Source organism: Marmota monax, unplaced genomic scaffold (genome assembly GCF_021218885.2).
Source record: "Marmota monax isolate L192 unplaced genomic scaffold, Marmota_monax_Labrador192_F-V1.1 WCK01_AAM20220418_F8-fsc00114, whole genome shotgun sequence".
Taxonomy (NCBI): Eukaryota; Metazoa; Chordata; class Mammalia; order Rodentia; family Sciuridae; genus Marmota; species Marmota monax.
The window spans coordinates 5,796,927-5,811,771 of NW_026694943.1; the positions used below are offsets into that span (position 1 = coordinate 5,796,927).

The 14,845-nt window shown below is 37.3% G+C and overlaps 1 protein-coding gene across 2 annotated transcripts in view; it reads right to left on the reverse strand.

Annotated features, from left to right (window-relative positions):
* The window catches only part of Rgs17 (regulator of G protein signaling 17), a 101,142-nt gene that overhangs the window by 7,873 nt on the left and 78,424 nt on the right, over positions 1-14,845 (reverse strand). Inside the window, exons 3-5 of one of the 2 annotated variants that reach the window (XM_046427342.2) lie at positions 9,319-9,408; positions 7,614-7,848; positions 1,332-1,856 (exon numbers count right to left, since the gene is read on the reverse strand). In XM_046427342.2, coding sequence (XP_046283298.1) covers positions 1,701-1,856; positions 7,614-7,848; positions 9,319-9,408 — 481 coding nt within the window. In that variant the 3' untranslated portion in view covers positions 1,332-1,700. Of the gene's footprint in view, positions 1-1,331; positions 1,857-7,613; positions 7,849-9,318; positions 9,409-14,845 lie in introns of those variants that run through there. The other variant, XM_046427341.2, reaches the window with a different exon arrangement.

Here is a 14,845-nt window from a genome sequence, read left to right on the forward strand (position 1 = left end):
GGGAGTTATTCGATAATGGGATAAAACTCCATTGGCAGAGAAGAGTTCTCGGATCAAAATTAACATGCATATCAAGGCTGAATCTCAACAGTTTCTTATCCCAACAGATCCTATGGCATCACAGTAGGAAAAGAAGAATGTGGAAAAGCAGAGTGAAGCAGAAGCACAGGAGGCATTCTTAATAATGTATCTACCTGGCAAGACCCAAAAACCATCCTTGCATTGCAATACATCCAAAGATCTCTGTACTCAACAAAAAGCAGAAAAATTGCTTGAAATGGAATCTTTGAGAAAAGTATAAATAGGAACTAAGAATATGTATTAAAATAATCAATGCAGTGTTATTTGAAAAGTGCATAGAAGCCAGGCATAGTGGCACATGCCTGTAATCCCAGCATCTTGGAGGCTGAGATAGGAGGATTTCAAGTTCAAAGCCAGCCTCAGCAACTGCAAGGCACTAAGCAACTCAGCGAAACCGTGTCTCTAAATAAAAAACAAAATAGGGCTGGGGATGTACTTCAATCCCTGGTACCCCCCCCCCTAAAAAAAAGAAAAGTGCATAGAAATGAAATTCTGTTGTGATATAGCACCCTCCTCCCATTCCAGGCTGGAACAGGTAAGGACACACTGGGAAGGGAAGAGTGGAAAATAAGTAGCAATGAGGGCATGCTTGGGGAACAGGATTGATGCTCTGCCTTGAATGGCTTGTTTAAGAAACACTCCAAGAGCCCTGACTGATTTCTTCAACTTTACTACTGAGCAAGGAATAGGAAATTGTGACCCATGTTTACTGGTCTAATAATATACACAACATACATATTTATACCTACACAGCCTGTTATAAGCATTTATCAACAGTTTCTTTGGTTCTGGTTTCTTTTCCCATCACTGTCTGGGGTCCAAGACAGTCTCTGGATGAAGCCACTCACATTCCATTGAGTGTTCCCAGATTCCTGAGCTCTACAGATAATGTGGAATTGGGTTGACTGATACACTCCAGGGATAGCTGCTAGGTTTGTCAGGAAAGGGTGATCCAGACTAAATTTCAGTGGTTTAGTTAGACCAATTTATAGATAGAAAAATTATAAGTTTCTGGCTGAACTGTGTATTTTTCTTTGTAGGAAATTCCTTAAAAAATAATGTTATGGAAGTGTATCATTTAGTTTTTCATTTCTGTAGCATTCGAAGTCATCATCAATTACCAAACAATAAAAATAGATAATTCCCCCCCCCCGCCCCCGGCCATTTTCTCATTTCATCTAAAGGTATCTTTTGCATTTCTACTCAGTGGCACAATATTGACATTAGAGTTTAAACTAATTCATCTTATTTTGAAATGGGTTGTTCTGGTAGGGTGAAGTCTTACCAAACACATGCCACTGTTTTTGTAAATGGTGGTTTTATTTTTAAACTTGAGATAACTTTTTGTTTCAATGGAGAAGAACATTTTAGATTAGTGAAATAGAAAAAAAGGATCATTTACTTCATAAATAATAGCATCATTAAGTTTAATATAATAGTCCCTTATCAGTAGCTAGAATCAATAGCTTAAAGTTATCTGAAGACAGAGAAATAAAATAACCTTAATTATTACTTGTTTTGAGTCATTCATTTTCTTTGCAAATTAAAAACTAGTAAAATAGCATACAGTAATACAGCTTAACATTTGCCAATCTGTAACAAAAGCACATTTGTTATTTCTATTTGAAAAATAAAACATTTACCTTAATATCTTGTTTGTCTGAAAGGTTGTCAGTCAAAAGAAGTGTAGAGAAGTCAATAACAAGTTTAAGCCCATGGGAATAACAATCTACAGTCTCATCTTGTGGTGTCTTGTGCTTCAGAATGAGGATCATCTATAATACAAGGCAATGGGGTGGATCCAGGCTTGGGCCTGGGCCACAATCACCCTAGGATCAGGCATCTCTAGATGGCTTGTAAGCCATCTTAACTGGGGTCCACCTCATCATTCGGGGCTGAGGAATTCCTGGGAAAATCTTATCCCAAGGAGAGATAAAGTTGAGCACTACAAGAGCTATCTTTAGGCAAGGGAAGTTGTCTTCTTTCTCTGTCTGTATTACAGCAGTAACAGTTTACATACAAATACAGCTACCACGAGATCTGACGCATGAGATCTCTCTGACTACTGAGAATTTGGGAGCATTTCGTTGGCAGCATTTAGCTGCTGGTTTCAACAGTGCTGACCACTGTCAGTTTAGGGAGGTGGCAACTGCAGCTTCACAAAGATGGAAGTGATTTTATGGCAGCCTCTGTGGACTTGGAAATATTCAATCCCACAGGGAGGAGGCTGGAAGAAGAAATGAGAATGGCTTGGAAGCATAGCAAACATAGGAAACTGTCCCGTGGCCATTTCACACACTAGTGGAGAGGAAAATTCAATGAGTGCTTAGGTTTCACAAGAGTATACAGGTAAAGTGGGGGGAATGAAGATAGAAATCTTGATAGTGTGGTTTGGGAAGATCTGGGCTAACCATTGGTGTACTCTGGTCAAACTTACTAGATTTCCTATGCATTGAAGAGGATTACTGTGCTTAGGTGAATACTTCTGATCTGACCTTTATTTTGTTGTTTTTTTGTTTTTGTTCTAGTCCTTAAGATATAATGAAAATTTTGACCCCATGGATATGGTTGTCAGAATTGTAGTGAAAATAATTTTCACTGAAAGTCTTTTTTTTCCCCATAAGACTTCCTTTATGTTGATTTTCTGAACAATATTTTAATATAACTTGATTAAATACTTCCTCCCATTTTCCATCTTATTTTTAAGAAATTGTTTTACTTAGGATTCTTTTCCAAGTCAAATTCTGATCAATAATTTTTTTTTTCATTTATAAGCACCTATCAGATTTTAACAGTTAGAACTTTTGCCACTGGAGATTTTTTCTTAATTTTAACTAAAATTATTTAAATTATTTTAACTAAAATTTATTTTCCCCACATTAGTTTTAGAACCAAAGATATCTGATTCTCCTATCAATTTTAATAAATCTTGAGCATGTGCACATTACTTATGTATTATTTTATGCTTGTTATTTCTACTGAAAATAATTATAAATTACAAATAAGATGGATGATATGATTGCATCTATTGGAGCATTCTATGAAACAGCTTTACTTTGCACATGCAGTCTCTGGAAATACACTAGGAGACTGTTGATAGGACTACGAATACAGTTTGCTTGCAAGTAGGCAAAGATATTAGTAAGATTAAATGAAGTGATTGTATTCTTGGGCGGACTCAGATGAGATAGCATATCTTGCTTGTTTTGAGAGTTCCAGCATGTGGTAGGGTGGTTGTTTCTCATTTTTATCTAAAGTTCTAAAGTTGGGTTTATAGACGTCAGTCATGAAGAAGATACTGGACAATGGAGGAAGGACTCCACATGCTTCAGTAAGAAGAGCTCCTCAGTTGGAGTCACAGGTTCCTGGGCTTGTGTTCTATAGTCACCAGATTCAACTGCAATTTCTCCTGACATCCACTTTACCTCTCTGAAGACCAGCTTCCTCTGCTGTGAAGTGTTGGCCTCTCTTCTCCTGGCTGAAGGACTTGGTGAGATGTAGATTGTGAAAACGTGTGTGAGACCCTCTTACCAACAGTGAACTTTGAGCCCAATGTGGAGAGATAAGAGGAGATGTAATAATTTATCATAATTATGAGGACGATGTTTTGATCAAACCCAGTCAGTGTCTCTGCTTTTGTGTCAAATGGAGCTTCACCTTCTCAGTTTCTTTTCTGAACACCCCTTTCTAGACTCTATCCTTCGGCCTTGCCCACTCCAACATTGACCACAACTTTTAGTTACTTATTTCCAACATGTGTTTTCTGTCTTCATAGAATGTGAACTCCATAATGGATAGGCCAGTGTCTGTCTTGTTCACCATCATATATCCAACACCCAGTCCAGAACCTGGCTCATGGGACTCCAATTATTAAAACCTGGTCTTGAAACAATTTGAAGAAATTTCTACTATGTTGGCCTCAATAGTTTCATTAAGGAAAAAAGTCATATATATACGTGTGTGTGTGTGTGTGTGTATATTTACATGTATAAATAACTATAAATGTAGGCTTTCTCTACATATAACAAAATGAAACATAACTCAAATTAAGATAAAATAAACTTGAGTGAAGAAAATGTAGTCTAGTCAATAATAAATGCTTCATAACTTAGTTATTATCATTTTATAAATGATGCAAATTTTCATGTTTTTTAAAAATATCTGAGTAAGTAAGGCCAGATCATTTTGTTCCCATGTAAGAAATCAAGTTTGTAGTGCCTATCTTTTATTTTGATTTTTGGTTGTAGGTATTGAATCCAGGGGCACCTAACCACTGAGACACATCCCCAGCCCTTTTAATTATTATTGTTCTTTTATTTTGAGACAGGGTCTTGTTATGTTGTTTAGGGACTTGCTAAGTTGCTGAGGCTGACTGTGAACTTGAGATCCTCTTGCCTGAGCCTTCCAAGCCACTGGGATGTGGTAGGCATGCCCTACCACCCCCAGCATGTAGTGGCTGTCTTAAAAGCTGTGCTAAGATTCGAAGTTCAATCTGAGTAGGAGGACCATATTGATTAGCTCTGTCATTTGGTGGGGGAGGTTATGGTTAGTCTCTGTGCCCATTTTTATGGTTACTCTTGTAAATAAATGAACTGAATAATGAGGCTCAAAAAAAGTTAAGTGATTTATCCAAGTCACACAATTAGGATGTTTCAGAGCCAGGACTTGAATCCTATGCACCTGGACATTCATCCCATGCTCTGACTACTATATAATCAGGGATCTCCTGGATGTGACATGTGTTCTTACCAAGGAAAACAACATTTGAAGAACAATAATGCAACCTTGTCAGTAATATGTGGTGCCTGATTAGAGACTGAGAAAAGTTCACACAGGATCATCACCAAGCTAAAATAGATTGGAAAGGGCTCTAATTTCCATGATGTTTTGTGAATCAAATCACTGAACATGGCTCAAGAGTAAATATATCCATTCCTTGGCTTAAAATACAGCTTTTCAATAATTATTTTGTATAAATGAAAAGACCTACCTTCATTTTACTTGGTTTTTGAGAGTAAACAATAATCAAATATAATTATTACTAACTTGAGAAGAGAAAAACCAGGTAACTAAACAAAGGCACTTCATACAGTTGTGTAACTTAGATTCTATATCAAAAGTTATTTATAATTTATTCACAGGTCAGCACATAGGTAGCAACATGATAAAAATGTGAATTCTAACTCTTTCTCTTTTCGCTCTCCATTATATGATATTTTGAGATTTAGGGTAGGTAATGGATCAAATGTGGATGTTAGGAAAAATGGAAAAAATAAATATGGCTATTAAATTATATATTAGTCTTTAGAAAAGTTAAAAAGGTCATGTTCCTGATTAGGAAATACTATCTTAAAGACTTTGTGGTGAAATTCATGTTCAAAATAAAGAAACTAGGCCAAAACATAACTTCATTATTTTAGCAAAAAACGTGAAAACCTAAGTTTATATTTCAATAGTCAGTATCTCTGGTAACTCTCAGCACATCACAAAGAAGAAGTAATTTTGTGAAAATCAAGTATTTTACAAAGCTCCATCAACCAGGACATCTGAGAACGAGGAGCTGTGAGAACAGTACAAGTGCCCCACATAAAAACTAAAGGCCAGGACATGGGGACCATAGAAATAAAGAAATGGTAAGTACTAAATATGGAGAACACATTTTTTTCCTAACAATTTTTAAAAAGTGGAACAATTTTTAAAGCGAACCATATGTAGTACGAAGTACTGACCTAGGTAATCCAGACCCCTATCACTTTAAGACAACACACGTCACATACTCTAGGGAGAGAAATGGGCTAGATAATCTTCCCAGTGACTGTAATTTTGTGTAACTATAGGCAAGGACACAATGGGGCACAACTGGATCATATGGCTTATTTGCTGTATAATGCAACTTTGAAATACAAATGAGAATAAAATCATTATGCTAATAAGATTCAAGAAGAGTTGATTAGATCCTGAGGTTCTAGATACAACAGAGAACTGAAGGAAATTTTTTTTTGAATGTAGAATTATTCTACTGTTAGAAATACAAGGTGATTTCAGTAATAAATGTATCAGTAATAAATGTAAAAATTTCCTACTTAGTTTCTATGACTATTTCTATATTAATGCAGGAAATGAAAAATGAATCAATCTTTTGTGCCTCCAATTTAGGAAGTTTTCTCATTTTGTAGAGAGAATACTGCTGGAGTATCTGGAATTCCAGTGACACTTTAACCTAACATATAAAAATAATTAAAGAATTTAAGTACACTTTATTGGAAGTGAAATAGTGTATGTAGCATTTCCAACTTAGAGATTGGTAAAGTAGATGAAAATGCATTTTTCAGGTCTCAGAGGAAGGAGTGCAAAGCAGGATTTGGGGGCTGGGGTTGTGGCTCAGTGCTGGAGCACTTATTTAGCATGTGGGAGACACTGGGTTCCATTCTCAGAAGTTTATATAAATAAATAAATAACATGAAGTTCCATCAACAACTAAAAAAAATAAACAAAAGGCAGGACGGGGCTATCTCTAGCACTCAATGAAACACTGATGACAACAGCCCAGTCCTAGGGCACAAGAGGGCAGTGTGCAGGACAAAGGGAACAGAAAGCACCGGGACCAGATATTTAACAATGCAGGTAAAATCACAGTAGTTTAGTAGAGACAGAAAAGGCAACTGGAGGGTAAGGAAAAGACAGCCTCCCCGGGTCCCTGGGTTCTCTCAGGGCTTGAAAGCACTCTGAAGCTCTGACACCTGGGTGCCTGGCCACACTGTTATCCCAGGGCTTCTAACTCTGTCAGCTGCAGCATTTCTCATGCACAAAATTAAATTAATTTTTTAAAAGTTAAGAGGAGCATGCTATTTGATGGCTGGAGGTGTTTCTTACTGATTAGGTATATCCTGGCAATGGGAAAACAAGCTTGCATTTTCTATAGAATAAGTAAGATAATTCCTATTTCCCACCCTTGCCCTGAAAATATCAATAGTGATAAGAGTCCATTTTCAGTGCTGAAAAATCCAATCATAGGCATCATCAAATATGTTACTGGTTTTTTTTTTTTTTTTTTGAGCCCTTATGCCAGAAGTTTTCAAACTAGTACATGTATGAAAACAAAGTGCAGATTCCTAGGCTCTGTTTCCAAAACTTCAGATCTAGCATAGTCATGGGTAGGCCTCAAGAATTTGCTTTTTAGACCTGCTTTCATAGGAGTGATCTAGGGAGGATGTTTTGAGAAGCATCACCCTGAGGTAAATTCTTCTTTTCCATTTTAGTTTAAGCCACAGCAAGTTGCTTAAACAGGTGTTAGTTCTGAGAAGCAAGTAGACTACCACACACGGTTCAGCCAGAGATAAGTGATCAAAGAATAGTGGAGGAACCTGACTTTCAAACAGGGATATTCATGGTTTGGAAGTTCAGTAATCTGCTCAGAGAAGTCTTCTGACCTGTCCACATCCCATGTACTACCCAATTTGGATTGGACTGTGGTTCCTTTAAGGCTCTCCTTGGTCTTAGAGAGCCCACCTCAGTGCTTTCCAGATTTTTACCTCTTTTGGCGATAGTATGGAAATGTAATCTTCATATATCATTCTGGCCTTTTCTTCAATTACTTTTTTGTTCTGCTCTTTCTTTAAGTCTTCACAGGCGAGCCAGAAAAGTAGATTCTCTTCACTGTATTCTGTTCGCAGGAACTCTCTGAACAGGTTCCTTCCTGCAGGGGCCTTCATCATCTTGTCGAAATTTTGAGACCAGGACAAGACTTCATCTGCAGTGGGATTCTGGCTGCAGAGACAGAATGGGACCATTACCAAAAGCAGCCTTGACCTGGGAACACTAGACTAGGTGAAGGAGGGGAGGAGATAAAGTCTACTCAATTGCTGCCATCTAGTGGTCAGTATTTTGACATGCAGTTCGGTCTGGCAAATAACCTGCCAGGACCAGATGAGTTTTCTCTGGGTCTTGACCAACAATCAGGTAGGCACAATAAACCGGGAAAGGAGTCAGGTGATGAAATAATAAGGACCTATACACTGTATGAAAATGGTTATCATAAATTCCTAATGAAGGGGCGGGAATTGTGGCTCAGCGGTAGAGGGCTCGCCTAGCACTGGTGGGACCCGGGTTCCATCCTCAGCACCACATAAAAATAAAGCATTGTGTTGTGTCCATCTACACCTAAAAAATAAATATTTAAAAATAAATTAATAAATAAATAAATTCCTAATGAAGCTTGAAAATGTTTAAACCCTGACAATAGGTTGCGAGTGAATGGTACTCTGAAGCATAAAATAGATTTTTTTTCTTGACATCATAAAATAGATTTTTCTAGCTATAAGGAATAGTTTATTTTTTTCTTCTCTATCAGCCATTTATTCACTAGTCACTGGATCTCAAATAAGATCACATAGTGTGCACTTGTTATGTTTTTCTAAAATGCCATTGTAAACCAGAGGGATTTTAGGAGACATTGGGGAGTTTTAGATACCTATGTGCAGATTTTTTCATGACTACTGAAGAAACCATCATTCATTGTTCCATCTGCATTTGGCCAAAGAGGTATCTATATTTTATTTTTCTTAACCTTTCTGACCAGGTATTTAAAATAAATCTGTTACTATTCCATAATGTCTGAACTTTCTCCTTTGCTTAGAAATATTAAATTTTTAAAAGTTTTAAATTACAGTGAAGCATAATTATGAAAAACTCCTCATAAAAGAAAACACTTACATGAATAGTCAACTTGTATTTTGACTTTTATGCCCTAGACATTGCAGTTCAATTTCTCATTTTGGATAAACTTGTCAGAGTCTGTTTATGGAAATAGAACCAGAAGCCAACTGGGTATCCTTCCCAATTGACCAAAGATGTTGGTTATCCAACATGTTTGTGTGCGTGAGTGTGTGTGTGTGCGTGTGTGTGTGTGTGTGTGTTTAGAGTCTTTGCTCATAAAGAAAACAACTTTAAAAATACTCTCAGAAAATGAGAGTTAAATAGGCAGTTTGGGAGGCTAATTCATGCAATAATCTCTACCTCTTTCAAGAGAAAAGATAAACGTAGTTGATGTTCTGGCTGATAACAGAGCTAATAGAAAAACGGAGGAAAAGCAATTGCAGTCACAAAACAAGATCTCAATAGACTATGTTAGCATTCACTTCACAAAGTCATTCCAAAGATCACCCTGAAGCAAGACACACTGCTTAGGCACTCAGTAGACGTTAACAGCACAGAAAACAGTGTCCGCCTCACACTCACCACTCCTCTAGAACCTGGATGCTCTCCATTTTTGTGGTGTGTGTGGGTCTTCCTGCCGTCTCCCCTCTTTCTTCATTCCTGACGGTGAGGCTGCAATGTAGCATAACACATTATTTTGTTAAGACTCAATTAAAGAATGAATTTTGGAGGAGAAACATTTCATAAGAGATTTTATTGTCAATTATGTGAGAATATTTAAAATATAGAAAAAGAAACAACACTTTTAAATGGTGGGTAAGACTGTGCCAACTGAAAACAAGAGAATAATCTTCAAATAAAGTGAAAAAGCAATTTAGAATAATCAAAAGGGAGAGTGCTACTTATTCTAACCTCACAGTTACATAATTTGGATTACTAAAAAAATCTGAGATATTTATGTGATTATGTGCTTCAATATTTGATATATAGTTTTGTTTTGTTTTTGCAGTACTGCGGATAGAACCCAGGGGTGTTGGCCTTAAACTTTCAGTCCTCCAAAGTTGCTAGAATTACAGGTGTGTACCTTCACACCTGGCTTAATACATACTTTTATGTAGTAATATATACTTTTATATATATTTATGTAAAAAAAAATATATATATATATACTTAATATATCCTTTTATATATTTTCTTTAAATGAAAAGTCATTTTGACTTTGGGTTAATTCTATTCAGTTTGTTTTCCATTTATTTTTCCCATAACAGCAAAGAAGATAAAATGTCTCCAAATCTAATACAGATTTTGTTAAATTCACACATCCTTCCCACAGACCAGGTGTGCTGTCAACCAGTCATCTGAGTTTAAGTTACTGGATTTGTCTTTGACCTTTCCCCTGATGATCTCCGATGCTCTGAGAGGAGCAGGCCTGCGACTCTGAAGGTTTGGGACAGGAGAGCATTGGGCAGGAGGAATCTCTGTTTCTGAGGTGTAGGGTGGGAATTCTACAGGATTACAGGAGCAGGATGATCCCATTAGCTTTAGTGACCCAAAACAAGAATAAGTATTGTCTGACTCAGATAAACTGCAGCTGATCAGTGCCTGGGGTGGAACACCCAAAGTTCAATGTGTGGACTAGCAAGGATGCAGGAGGGTGGGAAGGATAACTCTGTCCTTCTACAACTTGAGCTCCTGAACTAGCAAATTAAAGCTTCTGTCTAAAAGCTGAAGAGCTTCACTAGAGCCTGTCAAGAGCAAAGCCAGGGCAGATAACACCTCTTTCATTTGTTCCTTCTTTCATGTATTTACTCTGCAAGAGGCAAGGGAAACTTTTTTTTTTTTTAGTGCCTGCCATGAGCCCATCACTACTCTCTTGGGAGTAATGTTATTCTGAGTATGAGCAAAGTAATGTGCAGAGTGGATTGGCAGGTGGGGCAAAAACTCAATATTAAATGTGTGGTATGGCTGGAGTGGGTTGGAACTCTAACAGCCTGCATTTCTTTTGAGTGCCTACAAACCTCAGTCTTCCATGTTGCTATCCATTTAGGTGACATATGTGTTTCATAAGAGAATCATTTGTTTCTCAAAATTATCTGAGTGACAGTGCTTCTCTGGAATTTCAAAGTGGGTTGTTGGGGGAGATAAACCACTGACAATACTCTCTGAAATTTCTTGCATATATAAAATAAATATATGTGCATGGATATATGTGTATATATACACACAATTTTTGGTAAAATCTATAAAGATCTTTTTTTTATTTTGTTTTAATTAGTTACACATAAGATCTTTTTTAAATAGGAAAATAATACTCATTCTACCAAGCATTATTGATCTTATATGTGTGGATATACATACATATTAAGGTTCTGCAAGAAGACTGAAAAAGAGATCTTTCCCTGCTTAGATAGTAAGGTCCTTGAGAGCTTATTTCTGTTGCATTCCCACATGTCCCAGAGAATGTGCCCCACAAAATGTAGGCACGCCCCATGTCATGCAATATCTTTGAAAATTTGTTCTCCATGTGCCTCTGCTGCAGAGTAACAAATCTGGAATTCACGTGCATGATTCACAAGTTTCCAAAAATGAATTCTGGCTCTTAAATCTGTTTCTGCAATGTTTACAAACATCCCAAATGCTACCATATTAGAGTGATCGCGATGAAGTACTGGGTTGTGTTTACGTCTTGCACTTCCACAGATGGTAAAATGTGGACACATATTTGGACTACAACTGCTTATAACAGATATTCAATAAACGCTTAACTGCTCCCCATTTGTGTTCTCTCTCCATCTAATGTTGGACCCTGTACAAAGAGGCTAAACTCTAGCAACTGGCAATTTATTCTCTTAATAAACTTCTCTATAATACCACTCTTCAAAATGGGTTTCAGGATTGCAATGTTCAAGCACCACTGGAAATGCCATTTTAAGACAAAGTGCAGAAGATCAACAAGAAACTGGACTGTGTGCCTGCCCTGATACATACAAGTCTGTCACCTGCCCCCAATTTCACTTGGTCCTGATCTAAGGAAGCATAGTTTGTTTGTTTGTTTGTTTTATTAAGGTGATAAACTACTGGAAATATTTGCTATAGAGCAACATCCACATATAGTCTGTGTTGGAGAAATTTCCAAAAGGAAAATATCAAATGTAAAAGTTGTAAAGTCTCAAGACTTTTTTTTTTGTTGCATGCATGTAATATTTATAACTAACATTTCTACTTTTTAAACAATTAACTCCATCAAGAGAACAAAACACATTTGCAGTACCCACTATGGGATTCTTGATCAAAGCTTAAATACTTTATGGATGAAAAATGTCAACAACCTGGGCTAAGTATATTAAAATAAGCATTTAAGTTCTACTGGAGATTTTCTAGAATGGTGGCTTTGAAAAAGGAGGAAATATATATGGTCCATTTCAGAAAAATCAGAAAATATGCTCTGTTTCTTGGTGAATTGTTGGTTTATGTTGGATAGTGGCATGGGGAAAGGTTGCTGCCAATTAAACAGTTTACCTAGGGGTTTGTGATCAGCGATATGTGCAAGGTCTATTATGGAAGATGGTCTACTAGTGCTAGAAGAACAACTGGCTTTCAGGAAGAACCCTTGAAATGGTGCAGATTGGATGAAAACTTTACAGTAGCCATGGTAACTCTGGGAAAGAGGATGATCATAAAACCATGTATGTTTAAACAGAAACTCAACTGAGGAATCAAGATGCTCAAGGTTAATACGCTGTGCCACCAAGGCTCCAAGAAAGAACCACTGTCATTGGTAAAGGCAGACAGTTTCCAATATTTTAACCATCTCACCCTGTGATATCAATCTTTTTGTTGTATATAAAAGCTTTTAACTAAAATTTCCTAGTACATAAATGAAATCAACATCCATTACCTTCTGAAAAATAACTGGCAGATTATTCTTTAATATTTCATTTTCATCATTCAAAATATTCATAGCAAAATACTGTAGCTTTATTCAAGAGTTGACAATAACCTACATATATGTATGAAACACCTGGCTTATGCCACCGTGACTGGAAATTCCACATGCATAGGACAAAAACGTGCTGCCCCGGAGCTCAGACAGGTAAGTAAACATCACACGGCATGCTATCAAGAAGTAAAAATAATGCATATGGTGTTTCCAAGACACAAGCATGGTATCTATACTTTTGCAAGAGGGAATTGAGACAGGCTTTGCAGAGGAGGTAATAATTAAATTGGGTTGAAAATGAGCAGATGTTTGCCAGAGATATCTTCTGGATAAAAGGGATTCCAATCCAAGGAATGATAAAGTTGTATAGAGTCTGGGAGCAGTCAAAAGGCACCATCTAAATGGAGAAGAGTGGACAGATGAGATGGTTCAGGGCAAGAGCCGAAAACCAGGATAAGCAGTGAGGTATGTCCTAAGTGACCAGCCAGGATGACCGGGTGGACTGCACAGGCAGATCACAACCCCCTTGGGATGATTCCAGCTCTTCTTGCTTTGTTTCCCCTTCAGGATGGTGACAATGAAGTGACCTATTTCACAAGAAGGTAAAGCAACAAATAAGAACTTGGGACCAAAAGGAAAATTATTTCAAATGCTTAATTGGATGTAAGGACCAATGAGCGGGATTCTAAAATGGGAATGTCAAATTTATCAAAGAGCTCTTAAATTTCAATGGAGGAAACAGACTTCTATTTTGCCGTTATTATAAAACACTCCCTCACACATTGCCTTCCTTACTTCTTCCTCCCAACAGTCCTGTGAGGTAAGCAGGGTGTTTATTATTAACCATTCCATTTTATTTACAAGGAAACATCACGCGGTCTATTTATATAGCACAACTAAAACACAGCAGGACTAAGACAGCATCTCCCATCCCTGGACTTCTTATCTGTGCTCATTTTCACTTTGCAGGGACCGCTCTGCACATAAACGAGCCGACTGTGATGTTTTACCTTTTTGGTTATTTACCAAAATTGATTTTTTCTTCAAGGTTTGGGAAAGGCAAACCACTTATTCCAAGTGTGTCCTGAGTGTAAATGCCCCTCCATGGGCATCGTCCCACAGCCCATTCCAAAGGAGCTGTGCCCCAGGACTCAGCCTGCAATAGATATGGGTGGGTGGCCACTTGTCTTCAGTTCCCCAAACCTGAGACTACCAGAAAGGAGCTGGTACAGAAAGTTTTGAAAGAGGAAGAAAAGATGTGATAGCACTTGCTGGGGACAAGCTGCTGTGGCTTCGAAGGCCTGCCTGGAAGCCCACCTTCCTCCCATCAACAGGAAACAACTTTCAGAGAGGAAAACAAGGGAAGGCGAATAGGACTGAGACCCTGCTTACAAAAGACTGCCAACCCTCCCCCACCCACAACCAAACAAGTACAGAGGCACCAGGAGGGAACAGTAGCCATGTGACATCCGTAATTTCAGACACATAAGAGCTGAGTGCAAACCTACGACCTGAACCTCATCTCCTTCATTTCTCCATTTTTATAATGCAACTTGGTTTTGAGTGGGGTTTGTGAGATGGAAATAGTAGCTAGTAATCTGTGCCTGGAAATGTTACACAACACAAATGAATAATTTTAATATAGTTAATTTAATATTAAAAATAGCATCACCTCTGTAAAAACTCTTGCATTTCATAGTCATGTATTCTGTGTCAAAAAACAGTTTTTCATTTGGTTTAAGTTTTTGCTTCAGGTACTTCAATCTCTTAAGTAAAATATTAATCTATTAAAAACCTGTCCACTAGATGGCGGTGTTACCTTTATAAATACAATGTTTTAACCAAGTCGGAGTTAAAGAATAACTAAAAAAGTTTCTGGGAGTAATTACCCATATTTGGAAGAAAAAAAATATATTCTTACAATAAGAAGTTTTGATAATTATGTCTTTTTCTAAGCAATTTGAAAAGAGTCCTTCAATTTTTCTGTGAATGTAAACTCCAAAGGGATAAATTTAATCTTGGGAGGTATGCCAAAGTGGAACCATTTTTTCTTTTTGTTATTTAGAAAATGTTCTGAATACTCCCTGGCCCAAAGTCATTGATTTGGGAATACTTTTGGTCTTCAAAGCAGGTAGTTATAATCTTATTCACATTGTTATTATGCTTTCC